We start from the raw sequence: 22,145 nt of genomic DNA, 5'->3' as shown, positions 1-22,145 counted from the left end.
GAGTCACTGGAAAAGACAGTCATGCTAGGAAAAGTTGAGGGCAGCAGGAAAAGAGGAAGACCCAACAAGAGATGGATTGACTCAATAAAGGAAGCCACAGCCTTCAATTTGCAAGATCTGAGCAAGGCTGTCAAAGATAGGACATTTTGGAGGACTTTCATTCATAGGATCGCCATGAGTCGGAAGTGACTTGACGGCACTTAACAGACACACACAAATATTAGGAAGGTGTTTATTCTTACAGCGCACAGAGCAGCAGCCAGACTAGCAGCACAATGCGTGATTGTACAGAACGACTAAGTTAAATTGACTCAGAACGTGGAAGAGCAGTCTTATTCCTAAGGAAAAATAAATGCTAACTGGCAAGCTGAAGAAAGTTTGAAACATATAAACTGGGATCGACCACATGCCCTTGCCATCTCCAGCACAGGAGGTTCCCTTCCCATATCTTGGACCATATGGGCAACTGCTGATCCACACTAATTTTCTCCAGTTTAGGAGATGTTTACTTTATAGGACGATGTCCTTGGTTTCATTTCTTAATGGACTTTCATTTTTGCTGCATTTGCATGCAGAACTCGTTTCTACTATTTTGTAACGTTTGTATCAATCCTTTAGAACGTTTGTATCAATATTGAGCTGTATCAATTTTGATGTCACAATACATTTAGGTTTAGTCAGACAGGCAATAGAATATTTGTTTATTAGAGCACAGGTTTATTGTTAATTGTAGGATGCTGAAGTAAAGCTCAGTGCTTTGCCTCCCAAGTGATGGGTTTTTGAAGAGCTCAGTCATAGCAGCAACTCATATCACACCTGCATAGTCTGTTCTGTCCCAGAAATATTCTGTTGACCTATCAATTACAGCAGCCATTTTAGTATTTGAATGAGATCTCTCAGATGTGCAAGGGTATGTATGTAAGCTTTGTCCAAACAATTAGGGGTCTTGGCAAACCAGGGTTACCAGGTCTTCCATTAATCCAGTTTGTTTCTTGCTGGCGCATCAAGGAGGAAGTAGGGGCATGCATCAGCATTGCACCAGTGGACTGACATCACTTCTGGTGAAAACTGGAAGTAGCAATATGGGCCCGCTCTAAGATTTGCCAAAACTATGGTTTTTCTATAGAATCATAGAGTTGGAAGCGGCCATACAGGCCATCTAGTCCAACCCCCTGCTTAATGTGGGATCAGCCTGTCAATATGGTAAACAAGCATTCAATTGGTTTGCTGCATAGTTTGAATTAGCATTCCGTGTCACCAAAAAGAATGAATGTAATTGCGTGGAACAATCAGTGGTTGCAATGGCATATATTAGTCTGTATTTAATAATGGATTTAGCTAGAATGTGGGCAACATCCAACATAAACATCCAAGAAAAGCATGGATAGTAGAAACACGAGGTCATATTGGGAAGGAAGGTCATATTGGGAAGAAGGTTTTTTTTTTTTAATCTTCTTTGATATTGATTAAAGGAGCATAAAACTCTGGACAGAATCATATCCTTATACCTTTGAAGATCATTTCCTGGTATCTGACTCTTCAGTAGAAGTTATTTTTAGAGAGAACAACCATTTTTTTTTCATTTAAAAAATCTTATCCATCTGTTGAAATGTACAATTCATCTCTCCCCCTCCCCCCCATCAAATAATTTCATTTTGGAATTGGAATACAGATATTTTTCAATGCACAAAGTCTTCTTGCATGCCAATGTATAAACCTTTATTGAACATTTAACAAAATATATCCTCTACATTGACGAGCTCTCAGTTAATTATGACATTACATAGAATGGACAACAGGGAATCTGTTCTGGAATTTAGGGTTAATCCCTGTATGCTATTTAAAAGGCACCAGCATTAGGCAATATGACAAGAAGAGTAATCAGAATTTTATACACAGGTCCCATTTCAGAGAGGGCAGCCCACACAATTAAATGAGCTGCTGTCCATGGCTGTTCCCCTACTGTGGATACAGGAGTTTATTGCTTGGAGATCATCTGCAGCCAAAGCCCCAAGTGTGTTCAGTGGAAAACCTGGACTGAAATCCACAAGCACAGGAACAGGTTACATACTTGGTGATGCATTTAGGAAGCCATTTTTTCTTCCCTCCTGCAAATTGTCTCTTTGGAAAGAGGGGGATAGTCTGCCTTGAGCAGAGCTGCTTTCATGGATCTTGGGACCAGGCTGCAAATTTTCTTTTTGAAGAAGAAGAGTTGGTTTTTATATGCCGACTTTGTCTACCACTTAGGGAAGAATCAAACTGGCTTACAATCACCTTCCCCTCCCCTCCCCACAACAGACACCCTGTGAGGTGGGTGAGGCTGAGAGAGTTCGAAGAGAGCTGTGACTAGTCCAAGGTCACCCAGCTGGCTGCATGTGGAGGAGTGGGGAAATCAACCCTGGTTCACCAGATTAGAGTCTGCCGCTCATGTGGAGGAGTGGGGAATCAAACCCGGTTCTCCAGATTAGCGTCCACCGTTCCAAACCACCGCTCTTAACCACTGCACCACACTAGCTCTTAAAAGCACAATGGCTGTAAAATTAAGTCTAAAATATGAGCAAATAGGGAAAAAAACAAGTACATTCTGTTCCCTTTATTTCTTAGTTTAGCATTTACAAATTCTTTATAATATTGATGTGTGTTTGCTTGTTTAGCTTTTTTGCTTGGTCAGGAATTTGTAAATCACCTGGGACCCGTTATCCCAGGCAAAGAGCTGCTTTTCCCTGGAGTTATAGTGCACCATGGAATGCCTTGTCTGACGTTTAGGGAAATGAAGCAGGGGGACTTCATGTGGACTGATCATTTGTAAAGTGTCATAAATGCACTCGATGCGAGATGTGCCTCCGGCGGGTGAGTTGTACAAAACGTACAGCGCACCACACATCATGAAAGCAGCTTCGGCATTCTGGCTTTTACAGGGGGTGTCCCAGGTGTGCTCCTCAGTCATGGTTTCGGGGTCAATTTTAGTAATGACTAGTTTCCCGTGAGTATCCGATTCTGTGTAGATTGCCCACAATCCCAACTCATCCACAGCCAGGTCGATTTTAGTAGAAGGATTGAGACCATAGGCAGGTGTTTCACCCACACCTGACAGCAGCATCTGGCCGGTTTTGTTCCTGTTTTGAATATTGAATTTGATTAGCTCGTTTGAGGAGCCGTGTCTATGGTAAAAGAGAAAACCATTATATATGGTATGGCCTGTTCCTTGCCAGGGAAAGGGAAGGGTAACCCTCCGAGCAGATTGCGTCTCGCCGCTTTCAGTGAAAACACGCATGTTTGCAAACTCGAAAGCAATTTTGTTCTTTGTCCCAGTTAAGAAGTAAATCTTCTGGTAATTCTTGCCTGGGTCTTTCAACCATGAGCCGTCAGTGTCTCCAGCCTTCTTTACTATCTTTAGGGATTTGATGCCAGCAAGCATGTAGCTGCAACCTTTCAGAAAAAGAAATCGAATGAGGGGGGAAAGGTCAGTAGATGCTCCACACTGTCCCTGCTTTAATATTTAAATACTCTGCCCCTCCAGCAGTTGAGGCAACCAGAAACTGTATCCCAAAGGTGTCTACATCATCACCATCATGTATTATAATTGGTTTAAGTTTTGTTTCAGAGAAACACCTGCAAAAATGGGGACATGAATAGCTGCTCCAAAGCCAGCTTTATTACATCAGCTATACCTATACACAGGATTTTCGTAGAGTCAAATGCAGACATGACGAGAAAGTCACATGTATGTATTCAGGTGTCTTCCCTAGTCATATATAAAGTCAGTGTGGGGGACTCCAATTTTTTTTAATGTGACGTAGACCATGCAGGTGAGACCTATAAGTACACCTCGCACTTGTTGCCACTAGAGTTGCCAGCTCCGCATTGGAAAATACCTGGAGGTTTTGGGGGTGTAGCCTGAGAAGGGTAGGGTTTGGGGAGGGGAAGGACTTCAATGCCATAGAGTCCAATTGCCAAAGCAGCCATTTTCTCCAGGGGAACTGATCTCTGTCGCCTGGAGATCAGTTGAAATAGCGGGAGATCCCCAGCCACCACCTGGAGGTTGGCAACCCTAGCTGCCACCTTACTGTGCTGTGCCCTGTCATTTGTAACTCTTTTCTTCGATCTGAGCTGCAATACAGGAAAAGAACCAGCCCAGGAAGAAGAGTGATCAAAGGAACTTGATGAGGTAAGTGAGGGAGGAGTAGGGTTGCCAGGTCCCTCTTTACCACTAGCGGGAGGTTTTTGGGGTAGAACCCGAGGAGGGCGGGGTTTGGGGAGGGGATGGACTTCAATGTCATCGAGTCCAATGGCCAAAGTGGCCATTTTCTCCAGTTGAACTCATCTCTATCGGCTGGAGATCAGTTGTAATAGCAGGAGATCTCCAGCTAGTACCTGGAGGTTGGCAACCCTAGGGAGGAGGAAAGCTTCAGCCACTCTCACATGCACATTTTTTTCCAGCTCATTTACTCAACATTTGTATCTTTATCCCGGATGTCCTGACTCTAGATTAGTATGCTGAGCATACTGTTGACCGTCCCAGCTCTTGCTCAAATCCAGGATAAGTATTTTTTGTCCAAGAGCCATGTTTTCTGGCAAACACTTTATTGTGCTATTTACTCGAGTAAATAACAGGCTTGCCAAGTGCAATACTGATTGAGAAGAGATTCTGTCTGAAGTTTAAAGAATGTCTTTTAATATACTATATCATTTCCAGCCAAATAGAGTAAACAAGCTCTCAGGCCAGGAAGCTGTAGCAGAAGATTTTATGGAACAGGCTTTCTATGGAACAACCTCGATCATTACTATCGTTTTGGGTTGTATTGAAGGAGGTATATTTCCATCCACTGTTAGAGGTTGTATTCTTGGATTCTAGGGGCTAATGCTTATGTTTAAAGGCAGGAGATGACTAATAGTCCTGAAAGTTTCTAAAGTTGTGGGTTACTTTAAATCACATCAGACCCAATGGAGAGTAGGTAGGGCAAGTAACAGTTCTAGCCATTGCAACCTCTGAATCCAAAGATCAGTGATCCCGAAGAGCACAAAGCAGCCTTTGAACAAGGAGGTGACATTTTAATTGTACTCCAAACTCCCCCTGTTCATGAAATGTGGACCTGGGCTCATATTTGAGTTTGCTGAACCACAAACCCCACCTCTCTTCTCTTCCCTGCCTCTGCCTTCTCTTCTCCCAGACTTCCCTGATAGCAGGAACAGCCAAGTCTCCCCTCTTTGCTCCGTTGCTGCACTACAGCAGCGCCGTTCCAGGTGCTAAGAGCTTGGGAAGTGTAGTTCTCCCGGGCTTCAGAGCCCAATAGGCTCAGGAGCCCTGAAGAACTATGTTTCCAAGCGATCCTTATATTTGGGGTGCTGCTGTTGCAGGACAGGAAGAGGGAAAGAGAGTCCCCTGCCATTCAGATGTTTGGGGACATAACTAGTAGGGCTGCACCAATGTTTACTTTTTTTGATTCTCAAGTCAAAAGTAGCACTTGTGGGTGCAGAGGCAGAAATATTCCTCAGACATTTTTTTAATATGTGAATGTCCATCTTTATAAAAAAATAATACTGTCCACTGCTTTTATTTGACTGATCTGCTGCTCTGGTTTTTCTTTCTGGTTATGGCTTTTCTCTCTTTCCTAGATTAAACACAGCCAGTCAGACATAATGCAGTTAACAGGATGAAGTCATTTGGTTATAGGGCAGACGTAAATGACTTGGAGTGATTCTGCTGTCTGCATTGCTTATGTAGATGACCCCAGGCAGTCAGAGATCATTGAAGGGAAACAAAACCTATTCAGAGGGAAGAAAGCATTCAATAGGCAAATATGTTAGTCCCCTTTTATACCAATCCCTGAAAAATAATTGAAATCTGGGGGGGGGGACAACTTTCACCTCTAATTAAAATGATAATTTTCCTCAGGAAATTGGACATATCAATAAAGCATGTTTAAAACATACATGTCAGTGTTTAGAAGCCTAAATTTAAAACATCAAATAAACAAAATTTATAGACTGTTACATGAAAATAGAATAAAGTGCACATTTGGGGAGGGGGATTCTCAAAAACAAGTAGAACACCCAGATTTAATATTTGTTAAAATCCCCACATTCCTTGACTGAAAAATCTTAAGGCATATTTATGGGCCATGTCAGGATTGAAACATAGGTTGTACAAAGGATTTTTATGTTAGGTTAAAATGGATTGGCCATGTTATTTGTTTGTTTGTTTGTTTGTTTATGGGATGTTGTCCTGCTTTTCTGCCCTTACAAGGGCCACCAAGGAGGCTAACAATTTAAAACATATAAGATAAAATCACTAAAACCATTAGAATCAACCCACCTCTTAAAACCACATCATTAAAACTATTTAAAAACAGACTTAAAACACATACAAAACATAAAAACATTGGTTAGGAAGGAGGGATCATTAAGGGAATGCCAAATGAAACAAAAAAGTCTGCACCCCGTGGCAGAAAATGGCAACAGAAGGGGACAGACAAATCTACCTGGGGAGATAATTCCAGAACCTTGGTGCCTGACCCAGAAGGCCCTCTCCTGGGTTCCCACCCTCCTTATCTCAGAAGTCACAGCACCCAAAGCAGGGCCTCCAAAGAGGACCATAGTGGTCACTAGGGTTGCTAACCTCCAGGTACTAGCTGGAGATCTCCTGCTATTAAAACTGATCTCCAGCCGATAGAGATCAGTTCACCTGGAGAAAATGGCCCCTTTGACAATTGGACTCCATGGCACTGAAGTCCCTCCCCTCCCAAACCCCGCCCTTCTCAGGCTCCACCCCAAAAACCTTCCGCCAGTGGTGAAGAGGGACCTGGCAACCCTAGGGGTCAGGCAGGTTCATAAAGGAATAGGCGGTACTTCAGATATGTCAGTCCCAACCCATATAGGGCTTCGAATGTCAGGACCTTGAATTGTGCATGGAAACAAATTGGGGGCTAGTGTAGATGGGCCAAGACTGGAGTGATATGGTCCCTATGCCCCACTGCAGTCAACATCTTGGCAGCAGCATTCTGTGCCAACTGAGGTTTCCAAACACTTCTTAAGGGCAGCCCATGGAAAAATATGTGCTGAAAGTGAAGCACAATTAATTTTTGAAAGGTCACCCAGATGTAGGAATCTTCCAAAATGGCTTTGGCTGAGATTCATAGATTATACAGAAATTACAGTTTTACAATAGTTGGTTCATTTTCTGACGGGAAAAGAACATGCCCAAGACAGAAAATTATTATTGGTGAATAATTCATTGCTCTTCTCACAATCCTGTTTAGTTAGAATATGTCCCAGGTTTTTGGCATTTCAACATCAATTTATGAGACATCCAAAACATTTTATTTGGGACTTTGCCAGAGATTTTTGCCAAGTAGCTGTCAAGAATCAAGTTCACATGATAGTGTGGAATGTAGTATGCAATATCATGAGACTCTCAGATTCATACCAGGAGAATCAAGATGTATTCATCACTGATGTATTATTATTATTATTACTACTACTACTACTACTGCTGCTGCTGCTACTACTACTACTACTGAAGGACCGAATTATAAATTTGGGGATAAACTGCTCTTACTTGCATTAAGCATGAGCTTGACTTTCCTTTTGGACTCTTCCTCTTCAATTAACTGCTGCTCCACAAGGTCTTCATCTATTTCCACGCATGGATTAGAAGATTCTTTTGCTGATTCAAAGTAGTCAATATCCCTTTGAGCTCTTTCCACTCTTGTTAGCAAATAGTCCACGTCATTTTTAAGTTCTGCTTTTAAAATGTTGAGTCCTTCCAGGCGAGACATCATCCTCTTAGAGAACTCCCGAAATTCTTGTACGAAGTCCGCTATATCTCTATTGCACTTCTCCAGCCTGTTCTTTAGTTAGAACACAGATGGATAATACCGTTATATCAAATACCAAGATTTGTTTCCATTTCAGATGAGGTAACTATATCTGCACATTTGACATTCATCTGCATATAGCCATTATTAAAGCACAGCTTTAATGTTTTCTGTTGACAGCCCTGGTTTCTTGAAGATCAGCATAAATCTGCCATGGGACCAAGCTACTTCATAATAATTCTATATGAGAGAGCGCCATGTTTTTTTTTTTTTAAACCGGGTTGTTGGGCCTTATACCTTGAACATGTCAGAACATGCTGCTCCATGATATGTGATGCTCACTGTAGCGTGCTGGTTCACCATGGTGCATTGTGTGTTTTCTTTCAGTGGCATGTCACCAATTGCCTTAACTAAAGATTGCTGCTGGAACTATGCACTTGGAATGCACATTTGTACAGGTGGTGCCAAACTAGCCCCAGTGCTTCTGCAGGCAACGTTTGTCTGTCCATTAATGAACAGCAGGTACACACATTATGCATATAATCTAACCTATGAATCAGTAGGGTTGCCGACCTCCAGGTGGTGGCTGGCTATCTCCCACTATTACGACTGATCTCCAGGTGATAGAAATCAGTTCCCCAGGAGAAAATGGCCACTTTGGCAATTGGAGTCTATAGCATTGAAGTCCCTCCCCTCTCCAAACCCTGCCCTCCTCAGACTCCACCCCCAAAATATCCGGGTATTTCCCAACCCAGAGCTGGCAACCCTTTGAATCAGGCACCCCAAACAGAGGCTTGTGCCCATGGAGGTCTAATTCACATGAGTTCCTCCTCACACAGCCCGTTTTAAGGGGGAAAGTGACATGAATTGAGCCTCTATCGAGACCTCCTGCACTACACATTACATTATTCCTATGTTGGAGTGGGCCGTAGATTTCTGCTTCTTTGCTGTAAGAAGAAAATCCATGGCCTGGATAAGCATATAAGCTGGCTTGTATGGAAATGGACTCTTTGACTTGTTAAATGCTCACGCAGTCTGAGAAGGGACAGGATAACAATCAACTAATATATCAGAAAGAGTAATAGAGAAAAGTGTTCTTTTAAAAGCAATCTACTATTGGACTGTTGACACAATCTAAAACAATTTAGAATGCCTCACTTTGTCAACCTGAAGCTTCCACTTAGTAATAGGTATCAACGATGTTCATCGGAATGGCCCAAGCTAATGATAAAAAACCCCACCTGACTGCACTTATGTGTAATAAAGTTCCACAAGAACATGAACATTACAAAAAAGAAAATGTCACCCTCAGAGACTGGATGTTTATAGAATTGGTTTTGGCCAGACTCCAGGTGGTGGCTGGAGATCTGCTATTACAACTGATCTCCAGCCGATAGAGATCAGTTCCCTTGAAGAAAATGGCCCCTTTGGCAATTGGACTGAATGGCATTGAAGTCCCACCCCTCTCCAAACCCAGCCCTCCTCAGCCTCCACCCCCAAAATCTCCAGGTATTTCCCAACCTGGAGTTGGCAACCCTAAGTGTAGGGTTGCCAGGTTCCTCTTTGCCACCGGCGGGAGATTTTTTGGGTGAAGCCTGAGAAGGGCGGGGTTTGGGGAGGGGAGGGACTTCAATGCCATACAGTCCAATTGCCAAAGCGGCCATTTTTCTCCAGGTGATCTGATCTCTATCGGCTGGAGATCAGTTGTATTAGCAGGAGATCCAAAAAGATAAAGTATCAGAAGACTGCGATGTCAAAAAAGTGTTACTGAAAGTGTGGAAAAGATATAAAAAGAGAATAAGTCCTTCTCCGCCACCCATAATGTCACCAACTGAAGCTTACCATGATAACGTTAAACTGAAACCGGGTGTTCATTTTACCTACAATGACATGATAGAGCCCACGGGAGAAATTAAGACCATGACTAAAATTCAAGAAAAATTTCAAAAGCTGAATTGGTTAACTTATTTACAATTGAGGTCCAATTTGCAAAAAGACTGTTCCTACCCACAACCATTTCGTGAACTAACAGAATTTGAGCAGTTAATATCTAAAAATGACTCACATGTCTTAGGAAAAATATACAAGCTTCTTCTGAAATATGATACAGAAGAAGAACAAGTGAAAACAAACATGATAAAGTGGATGCAAAATTTCGGAGAAATGATTAATCTGGACCTATGGGAAAAACTTTGCTCTTCTGAATTGAAATACACTGTCTGTCAAGAAGTGAAAGAAAATTGGTACAAAACTTTCTACAGATGGTAGTTGACTCCAAATATGCTTTCCCAGATGACAACTCCAGGGAAAAAAGGTGCATGTTGGAAATGTCAAGAATCAGACGGCTCTTATTTTCATGTTTGGTGGACGTGTCCAAAACTACAACTATACTGGAAAAGAATTCATCGAGAATTACAGATGATGTTAGATATGAAGTTTACATTTGATCCAAAATTTTATCTACTCAGTATAGTACCGTCAAGTTTACCTCTGAAATTGCATGATGTCTTCAAATATGCTACAACAGCTGCCAGAATAATTTTAGCAAGAACCTGGAAACAAACCCACATACCTGAAATTGATGATTGGAAAGAAAAACTCCTGGAATATGCAACCATGGCTAAAATGACTTTTGAACTAAATCCTAAACCTAGTGAATCCACTGAGCAATTCGAGGAGAAGTGGGCGTTTTTCTATACTTACATGAAATATAACTAACACAAACGAAGTATGTTTAAATATTATAACAAATTCTGTATTATATTTTTTTATTTCAACTATCTGCTAAGTAAAATATGAATTTTTTAAAAATATAAGAAATCAGCCTGATGCAAGAACAACAAATTAAAGATATTCTGTAATTATATTTTATTTAGAAATCATTTTACAACACTGTATTGTTTTTATAACGTCAACGTTTACCCCATCCCTTTTTTCTTTTCCTGTACCCCTCAACTATATAAATAAAAATAATTAAAAAAATAAAAATAAAGAAAAACCCACCTCTGTGCTGATATAATTATTGGAAGATGTTACAGCACACTTGCTCAATGTTATTCTAATAAAAAAAAATTTTTTTTTAACCATCAATAGGGTCTATTCTTTTTTAGTGTTTTCAAAATACAACAATGTTACTTGCACACTTTAGATATTATATACAAAGTACAAACAAAATCAAATAAAGCAAAACATAACACTCAATGGACACTCTTTTACATCAAGTTATATATTTGTATATAATATCTAAAGTGTGCAAGTAACATTGTTGTATTTTGAAAACACTAAAAAAGAATAGACACTATTGATGGTTAATTTTTTTTGCTTTGATTAGAATAACATTGAGCAAGTGTGCTGTAATATCTTCCACTACCTGGCAGTTGGCAACAAAATCTTTTGTTTCCCCCTTTTTATTTTCCCTCATCAAATCCACATCTCATATTCCCCCCCCCACCAAGTTCACTTCTTTTGCCATCTTTCCAGGGCCCTAAACTCTGCAAATTCCCCTCAGAGTGAGGGCTGTTTCCCACGTTAACTAAACGAATAAGAATACTGTCTGCATCGGGAGATGTGAGCAGTCTTGGCTCCTTGGTGGGTGTATCTGTATGATATCCATATTTTCAAATAAATCTGGGCTTCATGTTTTTAGGTCAAAATATCTTAGATGCTTTAGAACAGGGCATAAACGTTTTTATGTTTACCAGCAAACAGTTTCTCTGCTGTGGACTTGATAAGACAGTTGGGCAACAGCTGACACCAAAATTTCACTATAGCCTAATAATTTCTTTCCAAGAAGCAGCAAAAATGGTAGCTCCTCTGCTGGCAGGAGATACCAGTGAGGCCCCTTCTAGTCCAGATGTTTCACAGATGCAAGGGATGGAGCCAAAGAAAAGAGTCTGCTGAGCCCTGTTAGTGAGAGCTGCAGCTCTGCATATAGATCTCTCACCCTTTCTTCCTGCATTTTAGCTTGCCATGGACATGTGAGGGAGAGAGGGGAGGGAAAAGGTCTTTTTCTACCTTTCTCTCTTGAAAATAGGAGAACAGATTGTATGCATGCTTTTAGATCTGAATCAGTATGGTTATTTCAGGACTGATTTGGCTGTTTCTGAACTCTTTGATATGAGAAAATACACACTCAGTCCATGGATCAACAGGAAAAAGACTGGCAAGTGCCATCCTAAACAGTTACACCCTTCTAAGTCATCTGAACTCAGTGGGCTTAGAAGGGTGTAAATCTGCTCTGGATGGCACTGTTAATTCCTATGATCTTCCAGTTTGCTTTCCATTTGGGCATAACTGCCAGGAAGACAAGTGGCAGCAAGTCATGATACAAGATCACATGATGACCGATTTCTCACCTTAACATTTTCAACTGATAGTTCCAGTCTTGGCCTCACCCTGCCTGTCTTATTAATGCCAGGGACTTCAGGTATTGGTACAACAAAGTATTTATTTAACTTCTATAATACAAAGGAAAGTCAACAGTTCCTGCCTAGTGCCTGCTTGCTCTATCTCTCTCAGTCCCCTTGTTTCCTGTTTAGTTGCTCCTCCTGTGTTCCAATCTCTTAATTAAGATTACATTTCACTACACTGCCACCTCCTTCCCTGCTTCTTTACTGTCTTCTAATAGTCATTAATAACTGCCATTTCCTGACTTCTGTCATCCTCTATGTCTTGTCCATGCATAGGGTTGCCAGGTCCCTCTTCACCACCAGTGGGAGGTTTTGGGGTGGAGCCTGAGGAGGGTGGGGTTTGGGGAGGGGAGGGACTTCAATGTCATAGAGTCCAATGGCCAAAATGGCCATTTTATCCAGGTGAACTGATCTCTATCGACTGGAGATCAGTTGTAATAGCAGGAGATCTCCAGCTAGTACCTCATGATTTCTGGAAGATGGTTAAACTGTTAGAACCCTCAGCGGTATTTTGTAAATATTGGATAGAAGGCTGATGAAGCCTTTTTCTTGGAGAAAATGTTGATCTGAACCGGTGGACACATTTCCTGTGTTATTGGGCAAAAATGCATGGTTGCTTTATCTTCCTTTAATCCCTGTTTCAGCCAGGATTCAGCCAGGATCGAACGCATGCGTTTCACCTAATGTGTTTTCGATCCTGGCTAAAACAGGGATTAAAGGAGGATAAAGCGACCGTGCGTTTTTGCCCGTTATCAGTCTGTTGGCCAGGCTATTCAGCTCTTTAAAGAAGATTCAAGTGGACCCTATGTGTATGGACTATATCTTTGGACGTCTTATCTTGTAACTTTGGACGGACTATATATTGTCAGTGTCATCATTGTATCTAATATTTGTCACTTTTTGTAGTATAACAATTGTTAGGATATGTACATTAGGTTAAAATTTATTTAATAATAGACTATTAAAATTGAGCCTGTGTGCTGTTTTTTGCTATTGACTATATTCATTAAAGCATAAGTTTTGTTTGTTTGTTTATAGTACCTGGAGGTTGGCAACCTTATCCATGCAGTGCAAATTGTGGGCCCTTTGAACAAGATAGTGTAGGGCTCATTGCCATTGTTGTGGTACAATTTGGGGGCTATTAATAGCTGCCTGACATACTAAAATTGACCAGGTAAAGATTTGGCCGGTTTGGCTGGCCGGCCCGTCAAGTTGCTGTGAAGTCCTGCCAGAAAATAAGTGGGGACTCTGGTTGGGTCCAGAGCCAGTGGAGTGAAGCTGGTAGAGTGGGACTTCCCTGCTTTGCCCTTCCTACTGCAGACTACTGAGCCCTCTGAAATTCTGTTCCTGGGGTGGGGGGGGGGTCAGTGGACCCTCATGGGGGGCTAAGCTGGGATCTGCAGTGAAAGGGGGGAGTTGGCAGAAATTACCCTCACCTCCTCTGCAAATGGAAATGCCATTATCCTGGCAAAGTAGCACCTGCGGGTACAACCGAGTATTCTTCCATGTCTGGACAGCAGCCAGTACATACTAAATGGTCTTTCTCTGAGATATGACGGTATAGTCCCAAATTAAAAAAAACAAAAAACATACCCAAATGGTAACTTCCATTCTGTGCTCAGAATGGGAAAACGGAATTGGAGGTCTAGTCTATCAGAACTCCCATTTAAGCCAACTGGAGTAAATTGAATCAGTAGAGCATGTGATTTCAACAAATTGCTCTTTTTTGTTCCTGTTTTTACGTTGAAAGCCAATTCGTTGTAGAAATACTTATTAAAAATTGTTTTATGTTTGTTACATTGACAAAACATGTCTAGTTCACAGCATGGAGGTTAAAAAGCCTGGAGCAAGAGTTCACTCAAGAGACTGTGTAGAAAAATTTCTGGTGATTCCCTCTTCTTGCTGCAAAACACCCCCCTCTCCCGCTGTATCTCCATTCCTGAAAGTCTCTTGAGGAGCAGCTTTTCAGGGCTCAGGGGAAAGGGAGAGGATCTCTATTTCACTTACTGGCTCATGATTCATAGAATATCAGAATTTTTAAAGTACCTTCTTGCTGTTTTTTAAAGTGGACACATTTAAATCCCCCTAGATCTTGGAGTACTTGTGGCGTTCAAAAACTCAGATTGTGACAATCTCTTATTAAAATCTTATTAAAATGCTTGCAAGTTTTCTAAAGATTAGATAAGAAAAAACCCAATTGCTTTTATTAAAAATATTGGCTACAATTCAGCCATTGTTAAACACAGATTAAGCATATCCTCCTTTTCCATCAAAATCAACAGAACTTGAAATTGCTTCACTTCGCCAAGATTGTCCCCATTGTAAATTTCCCCAAGTTTGCATGCTGATAAAATCAATGTGAACAATTGCTGTCCTGTGCTCCTTTCATAAACATTTCACAGATACATCTGAAAACACAATTTAGTTTTTCTTCTGTGCCTTTAATAAAACTGTGCACAATACCGATGGCAGTTCGAAAACTTTGTTTATTTACCTCTCATCGTGTTACTGATGAAAAACCCAAGCACTTTGTTAAACAAAGAAAATCAAATCAATTTTCAGATAAAGCACTGTTGAAACCATACAAGACAGTACATACCTCTACTGAGAGAATCCGTCGGTCAACGTAATGTACCAGTGCAACATCTTGCATGACATATTGTGCATCTCCCAGGATACTTGTAAAGAATGAAAGTAATAAGAATCTGAATGGTACAGCTGCCATTGTTTCATTAAACTTTTTTCAGAATAATTGCGGGGGGGGGGGGACACCCCAGGAACAACACTCGAGACTTAAATGTAATTCTCTCCTGGCACTGCAGTGTGGAGTGGAGGGGAAAAGACTGCAAAAGTTGAATGGTTTAAAATGGCTGTTTGGGCTCCCACGGTCTCTCATTAACACAATAAAGTTGTGCAAAGCTCTCTGCTAGATAAGTTCGTTTCTGGGAGCCAGCTGAGCGCTTTCCAACTTGTGATCTTTTGATTGAGTCCAGATGTTTAAAAATGAGCTGAACAGCACATGTAGGCAAGCAGGATTGAGCAAAAACAGCCCTCTCCCCTTACTTCTCAATAACCTCCATCTCCACAGAACATAAGCAGATTTGGGGGTAGGTTGGCGTATTATAGGTCGGATCCCAGATTCATTACACTGGTAGAAGCAGTTTCCTCTGGTGGAAGTTGCCTTCCCCTTACAACAGAGGCTCATCTGCTAATGGAAGGAACCCCTGAATCAGGAAAAGTCTACTTCTGCCTGTGCTAGCACAATATATCCACAGGATCCAACCCTGTAAAATGTAAGTAGGAAACCGGTTGAGCAACACATGTTTTCCTGTGCTTGATTTACACTTAGGAAAGGGCTCTGTTTCTCTCTTACACAAAACACATAAATCTCCTGGGATGCAAAGGGGGCCAGGTTCAAAAATTTATTTTGTGGTGGTAGATCAAACTGAGAAAGAAATCCCAGATTGAGAGGGTTAGAAGGTAAAGACTGAGGACTGAGCAGGCTGGGTTGTGACAATGTCTTGCTCTTCCAGTTCTTGCTTCAGCTACAATGTCTATAAAAGTGTTCCTATGCTAGGCAACTGACTGAGAGAACACCCCTTTGGTCAAGATAATACTGGAAGATGCACCCCCCCCCCGAACCATTCAAATTGTGCTGTGTGAATAAATAGGTGGTCAAAGCAAAAGGTGCCATTTATCAACCTGAAGCAACATGGGGAAAGCACTGTGTTGTGTATGGTTATGCTTCTAAACCTCAGTAGTGACTTTTCTTTCTTTTGTATCAGTCCAAAATAAAAGGGAGCTGTTTTGACTATAGGTAAGTTACTACACTTGTTATTTATGGCACTTTAAGTGCTGCTCTAAAGCATTAGGGGGAAAATTCTACATTTTGGAATCCTCATTTGATTACACATTTTAGTTTATATGCATGTGTATACATGTTTAAAATGCCAGATAAATGATGCAACATTTTGAAGGCATCTTTAATATAACTATAGACATTACTTCTGTGTTATTGCTTTATAGAATCCTGCGTATCTCCATGTCTTTAGCTGGCATTTCTCCAAGCAGATTATACTCACATCCAGGTGAATGCCTTTATGATCTGTGAAACATATGTACTGAGATCTCTGAAACATGTCTTATTGGATCAATGTGTAAAAATGTGTTGCTGCACTCAGAATTTAGCCTTTGACCCCACGTTGATGGCAGAAAAAACTTAGAATTGTTTAATGACAAACATTTGTGCATGCCCACTAATAAAACTGATGTCCCTGCCCTCTTTTGAAAATTCTGGAAGAGAAGGAAAATTCAGTGTTCACTCATATGCCAATTCACAGTTCCCTGGTCCCTGTGCAAGTATGATTGCTTCTAAAACATATACACTTTCTTTTATATGCCTAACATTTGGAAGACAGGATCCCTTTGGCAAGGGATGCTATTAAATCCATGCCCACAGGTCTTCTGTTTGGCACATAGCACCTTGAACCAACTTAAGTTAGTGCATCAGACCATGCCATTCTGATGTTTGACAAATGTGGCTATTCAACCCTAATGACGGCCAGGTACGATTATTCTAATGTGCTTTATGTCAAGCCTTTGAAGGCTGCTTCGAAGTTTAACTTGTGCAAATTTTGCTACACAATTGCTTCTTGGCATGATTTTTTTCACAAGAGCCTTGAGAACAACCAGATACAAAATGGTGGTTAAGTGGGTGGAGCCAGTCACTAAATAGCAGATTGTACAAAAATCACAGGTCTGAAGCACTTGGGTGGGGACTTTTCCTCTGCTTTTTCACCAAAGCAACCCCATATAGTAACTTGCCCTGCAAAGGACCTCTGTGTTTTCTCTGGCTGGGGCAGCTTTGATACAGCGGCTCATCAGCCCCCCTCCCCTTTTGGTTAATTTCAAAAGTCAAGTCTTTCTGCATTCCTGAAGAATCCCCTATGTCAATTCTTAAATTATCTGTCTGCAGCTGTTGTGATTGGCACAAGCCACACACTTTATTATATATAACAACGTTGAAAGAACTAGTTAGTCCTCCCTTAACCCAGAAGAAACCCTGGCCATGTTCCATCCCTGCCTCTAATGTCAGATAAAAAGTGGGAGGAAACTTTTTTTTAAAAAAAACAAACAAACCAAAAACATACATTCTAGGCAAACTAGGTTTTATATTATAATTCCAGACCAAGCTTATAATTAAACAGCAACTTTAACAGTGTAATGCTACACAGAGTTACACCCTTTTAACTCCATTGAAGTCAATGGGCTCAGGAGGGTGTAAGTCTGTTGAAGATTGCACTGTATGTAACTCATGGCATGTTCACTTTATTTATTTTTAATCTATTACAAGGTTTAAAATTTAGGGCCTGGGGGGGGGGGTAAAAGGTCATAGAACATGGGCACATACTACCAACTGAAAGAGCCCCCCCCCCACAACAGTCAGTCTGGCTTGCATCAGGAGAGAGAAGGCCTAGAGCTGCTAATTTCTTTTCAGGTATGTGAAGGACCCAACCTAGGGTTGCCATGTATTCTCTGGCAACCGGCGGGGGATGGGATGGGTGCGAACTTACTGGCAGCAAACTGGGGCCTAGGCCTCTGTTGCCAGTGGCATGTCTATGTCACTTCCAGTGCATATCAGAAGTGATGCCATCATGTCATTGGCACCTTGGGGACACTCTGGCATTTGGGCCAAATCTCGATGGTAGAAGCTGTTTTTACCATAGAGGTTTGGTCCAAACACCAGAGTATCCCCACATTGCTGGTGACATGATGATATCACTTCCAGTGTGTGCAGGAAGTAGGGTTGCCAGGTCCCTCTTCACAACCGGCAGGAGATTTTGGGGGTGGAGCCTGAAGAGGGCAGGGTTTGGGGAGGGGAGGGACTTCAATGCCATAGAATTCAATTGCCAAAGCGGCCATTTTTCTCCAGGTAATCTGATCTCTATCGGCTGGAGATCAGTTTAATTAGCAGGAGATCTCCTGCTACTACCTGGCAGTTATGCTAAAGAAAAGACAGCACGTAGCTCTATATGCAAAAGTATCAAAACAGTGTATTACAATAAAGTAAAGACAACAGTGAAGTGCAAACAGAAACTTAAACACAACTAAACATAAATTCTATATATGCACAATATTGGTAACTCTCCTTAATGAGTCCAAACAAAGACTTTTAAAGGTTACACATAAGAAAGTCTTAAATAATGTCTGAAAAGACTGAGTTGCATCTTGGCGCTTTCCTTGGTTCGGAAAAGAAGCAGCCCAACTTGCAGCGCCTATGAACTTCATTATTACAGGCTGAAGAAGCGGAACCCCGCGAAAAACATTTACAAATTCCGGAAGACGTTTCCATCTCATCTATAACATCAAACATCTCATCCAAAAAACTGGAAATTTTTCCTTTGAAAGCGCCAAGACGCAACTCAGTCTTTTCAGACATTATTTAAGACTTTCTTATGTGTAACCTTTAAAAGTCTTTATTTGGACTCATTAAGAAGGGTTACCAATATTGTGCGTATATAGAATTTATGTTTAGTTGTGTTTACGTTTTTGTTTGCACTTCACTATTGTCTTCACTTTATTGTAATACACTGTTTTGATACTTTTGCATATAGAGCTACGTGCTGTCTTTTCTTTAGCATTACATATTATACAGTACAAGTGATCATTGCATTTGACCACTACCTGGCAGTTGGCAACCCTAGCCAGAAGTGACATTGATGTGTCACTGGCCACAGAGGCCTGGGCCTCAGTTTGTTGCCGGTAAGTCCTGCTGCAGGCTGGCTGAGTGGTGCCAGGGCGGGGGAACCAGGGAAAATTTGTATATTTGAATTTCCGTTTTACGTAGGGTTGCCAACCTCCAGGTATGACAACTCATGAGTTACGGCTAACTTCCAGGTATGAGCTGGCAATCTCCTGCTATTACAACTGATCTCCAGCTGGTAGAGATCAGTTCCCCTGGAGAAAATGGCAGCTTTGGAAATTGGAGTCTATGGCATTGAAGTCCCTCCTCTCCCCAAACCCCACCGTCCTCAGGCTCTGCTCCAAAAACCTCCCTCCGGTGGCAAAGAGGGACCTGATAACCCTGCTTTTAGTTTTCGGGGGGGGGGACACTTTTCTCTCACCACAGGCAATTACGAAGCAGCATTTCAAGGGGCAGGGATTCAAATGCTTCTTGATTTGAGCTTGGAGACTGCTGGTGCATAGATTCCCAACAGGAAAGTATGGGTCCAGCGAGCAACGAACCTCAGATAAAACTCCCATGCATAAATGACCATAGACAAGATTGCACTTCCAAGTTAAACCAACATGAGTATCATCATGTTGTTCTTTTTAACAAAAAACAAATTCTTTACCTCACTCTTAAACATGAATTGAAAAGTTGGAAATATGACACTTTTATCACCTCTAACAACCAGGATCGTTATATGGCAGATTACTTCTAGGGTGCTAAGGGGTAACTGACCAGCATTACAGGGTCTTAAAAATGCACCACTAGTCTCTCTTCTCCAGGCAGGGTCAATTAATAATGTTTTCACCTTGCCGTAACAGTGTGCAATGGAAAGTCCATGGCTTTTCATTTGGGTTTTTTGAAAAAGTGACGTAATGTAAAATTGCTAATGTTTTTTCATCATAGGATGAGCGATTAAAAACCCCTAGAGAGTTCATATGATTTGCTGCTTCTTACATTCATGTCAAGGGTTTTCAAGCACTATGTATAAAGTCAAATGGCGTTTCTGTCAGCCCCAGTGCTGAAGCAGCTTAATCTTCCTGGTATCGCTGATGTCTCATCTCTATGTCTGCGTCTCTCTCCTTTCCTGGTAATCAACACAGATGCCATAAACCAGACAAGCAGCGAAGGGGTAGATGTAAATAAAATCATGTTTGCTTACAGCAGAAGCCTGTATCCTTTTATAAATGCTATTTAGATGGCTCCTAAGAGATCTGACTTTATGTGCTCAGTGTAATCTGATATAGTAATATAGCCATCAGCTCTGATGAGCCATAATGGGATTCTCTATCAATAATGCATACAGCAGTCACTCTCTATCCATCCATTTGCTAATAATGCCCCTACACCTGTGTGCAGTCCATCTGCTTCCTCACACCTCCAAAGGAACTAAGAGCCTGCCTAAATTGTAGTTACAAGTCAGACAATGATTTCGAGTGAGGATATTCACCTAGCTTGGATGCTTGATACCTGATGGCGGTGTTCTTTTCTGAAAGCAATTTGCATGGTCTGTGTGACTTTGTGTGGTGTCGTGGTTAGAATTTCAGCCTAGGATGTGGGAGACCAAGGATCAAATCCACGCTCTGCCATGGAAGCTTGCTGGGTGACCTTGGGTCAGTTGCCCACTCTCAGCCTAATCTACAGGTCTTACAGGTCTGATGCAAAGATAAAATAGACAAGTGGGGAGGAGGAAGAGGAGAAGAAGAAGAAGAGTTGGTTTTTAAATGCCGACTTTCTCTACCACTTAAGGGAGACTCAAACATGCTTACAATCACCTTCCCCTCCCCATACCAGACACCCTGTGAGGTAGGTGAGGCTGAGAGAGTGTGACTTGCCCAAGGTCACCCAGCTGGCTTCCTGTGTAGGAGTGGGGAAACAAATCCAGTTCACCAGATTAGCCTGTGCCACTCATGTGGAGGAGTGGGGAATCAAACCCAGTTCTCCACATCAGGGTCTACCGCTCTAAACCACTGCTCTTAACCACTACACCACGCTGGAGCAATGCGCTGGGTCCTCATTGGGATGAAAAACAAGGAATAAATACAGAAAATAAATATAATGTTTTTAGAGGTGCTTTCTTGATTCCAGTGCATATATTTTGATTCCAGTGCATATATAATATGAAACAGCTGGTTTCTGTCTCTTATTTCCAAGGAAGGCACGAGGCCTCCTGCTGTGGCAGGTTTCCCACTGGCAGCCCTCTTTGCCCATTGTTGCTCTGAGTGGTGGTGGGAATTGAAAAACAACAACAATAACCACTGGCATTGTCTGTGCCACCATGCCGCTTCTGGGGAAAACTAAGGGATCATTCATGACCTCAAAGGAAGACAATGACCACACAGTGATTTAAAATGTGTGCAAACCATCATGGGGATCCTTTAAAAAGCATAAGTTATGGCCTTTTGGCATGTGTGTCACTGGGACCTTTGTTCCAGACTCCATTTAGCCACCGGTGGGAGCTTCGTTGGGTACGGTTGGGTGATCTGCGCGAGCGCGGCATGATGATGCCACTTCTGGGTTTACCTCGGAAGTGCGGGCATCAAGAAGGAGTTTTTGGAGGAATGTGTTAGAGCGACCCCATCGCGATGCCGGAGTTTCCAGGGTAAACCTGGAAGTGATGTCATTGCGCTGTGTGTGCTGTGCACATGCGGATCGCCCCCCTTCAGCTGGCCTGCTTCCTTCCGCTGGCCAGCTGAGGGATGGCAGGCAGCCCCGTTAATTGGTGGGCAATTGCCCGCCATAACCAGGCATTTGGCAATCCTGTTTATAAAAAGCCACAAGATGCAATTTTTGTTGTTGAGGAATCATCATAAAAGCATTAGATTAATTGTTCACTTTCCCCACTGTATGGTGGGCTATAGCACCTGTGTGACTGGTGTTTTATTAAAGCATAGAGACCACACCATACATGCAAAGTAACCAAACTTTAGACCTCAGCCTGGCATGCACCGTGGAGTAAAAAAGGCTTTAACCTAAGAGCGTGCTCAGTCTTAGTTTGCTAAACTGTTATTGTGTCTTTGGGCCACAAGATGGCAACAAACATGAATATTAAGAATATTACAGTATTCACTTTCCTAGCGGGTTCTTTTGTTGTAAAGTGAAGATATCGTTGTGAAATTAGAGCAAATAAATATGGAAGCTGGATAGAAATTTTGTTGCTAAATCAGTGGTTGCTCTGAAGATTTCCTT

At 41.8% G+C, this 22,145-nt stretch overlaps 1 protein-coding gene across 1 annotated transcript; it reads right to left on the bottom strand.

Moving 5' to 3' along the window:
* Positions 1-2,650: 2,650 nt before the first annotated feature.
* OLFML1 (olfactomedin like 1) lies at positions 2,651-15,122 on the bottom strand. The gene is given in 3 exon segments (XM_056851701.1): positions 2,651-3,429; positions 7,559-7,850; positions 14,826-15,122. Coding segments are annotated over 3 exon segments (1,368 nt in total).
* Positions 15,123-22,145: the final 7,023 nt, after the last annotated feature.

The sequence above is a fragment of the Euleptes europaea genome, chromosome 6 (genome assembly GCF_029931775.1).
Source record: "Euleptes europaea isolate rEulEur1 chromosome 6, rEulEur1.hap1, whole genome shotgun sequence".
Taxonomy (NCBI): Eukaryota; Metazoa; Chordata; class Lepidosauria; order Squamata; family Sphaerodactylidae; genus Euleptes; species Euleptes europaea.
This window is presented reverse-complemented; position numbering and strand designations above follow the sequence as displayed.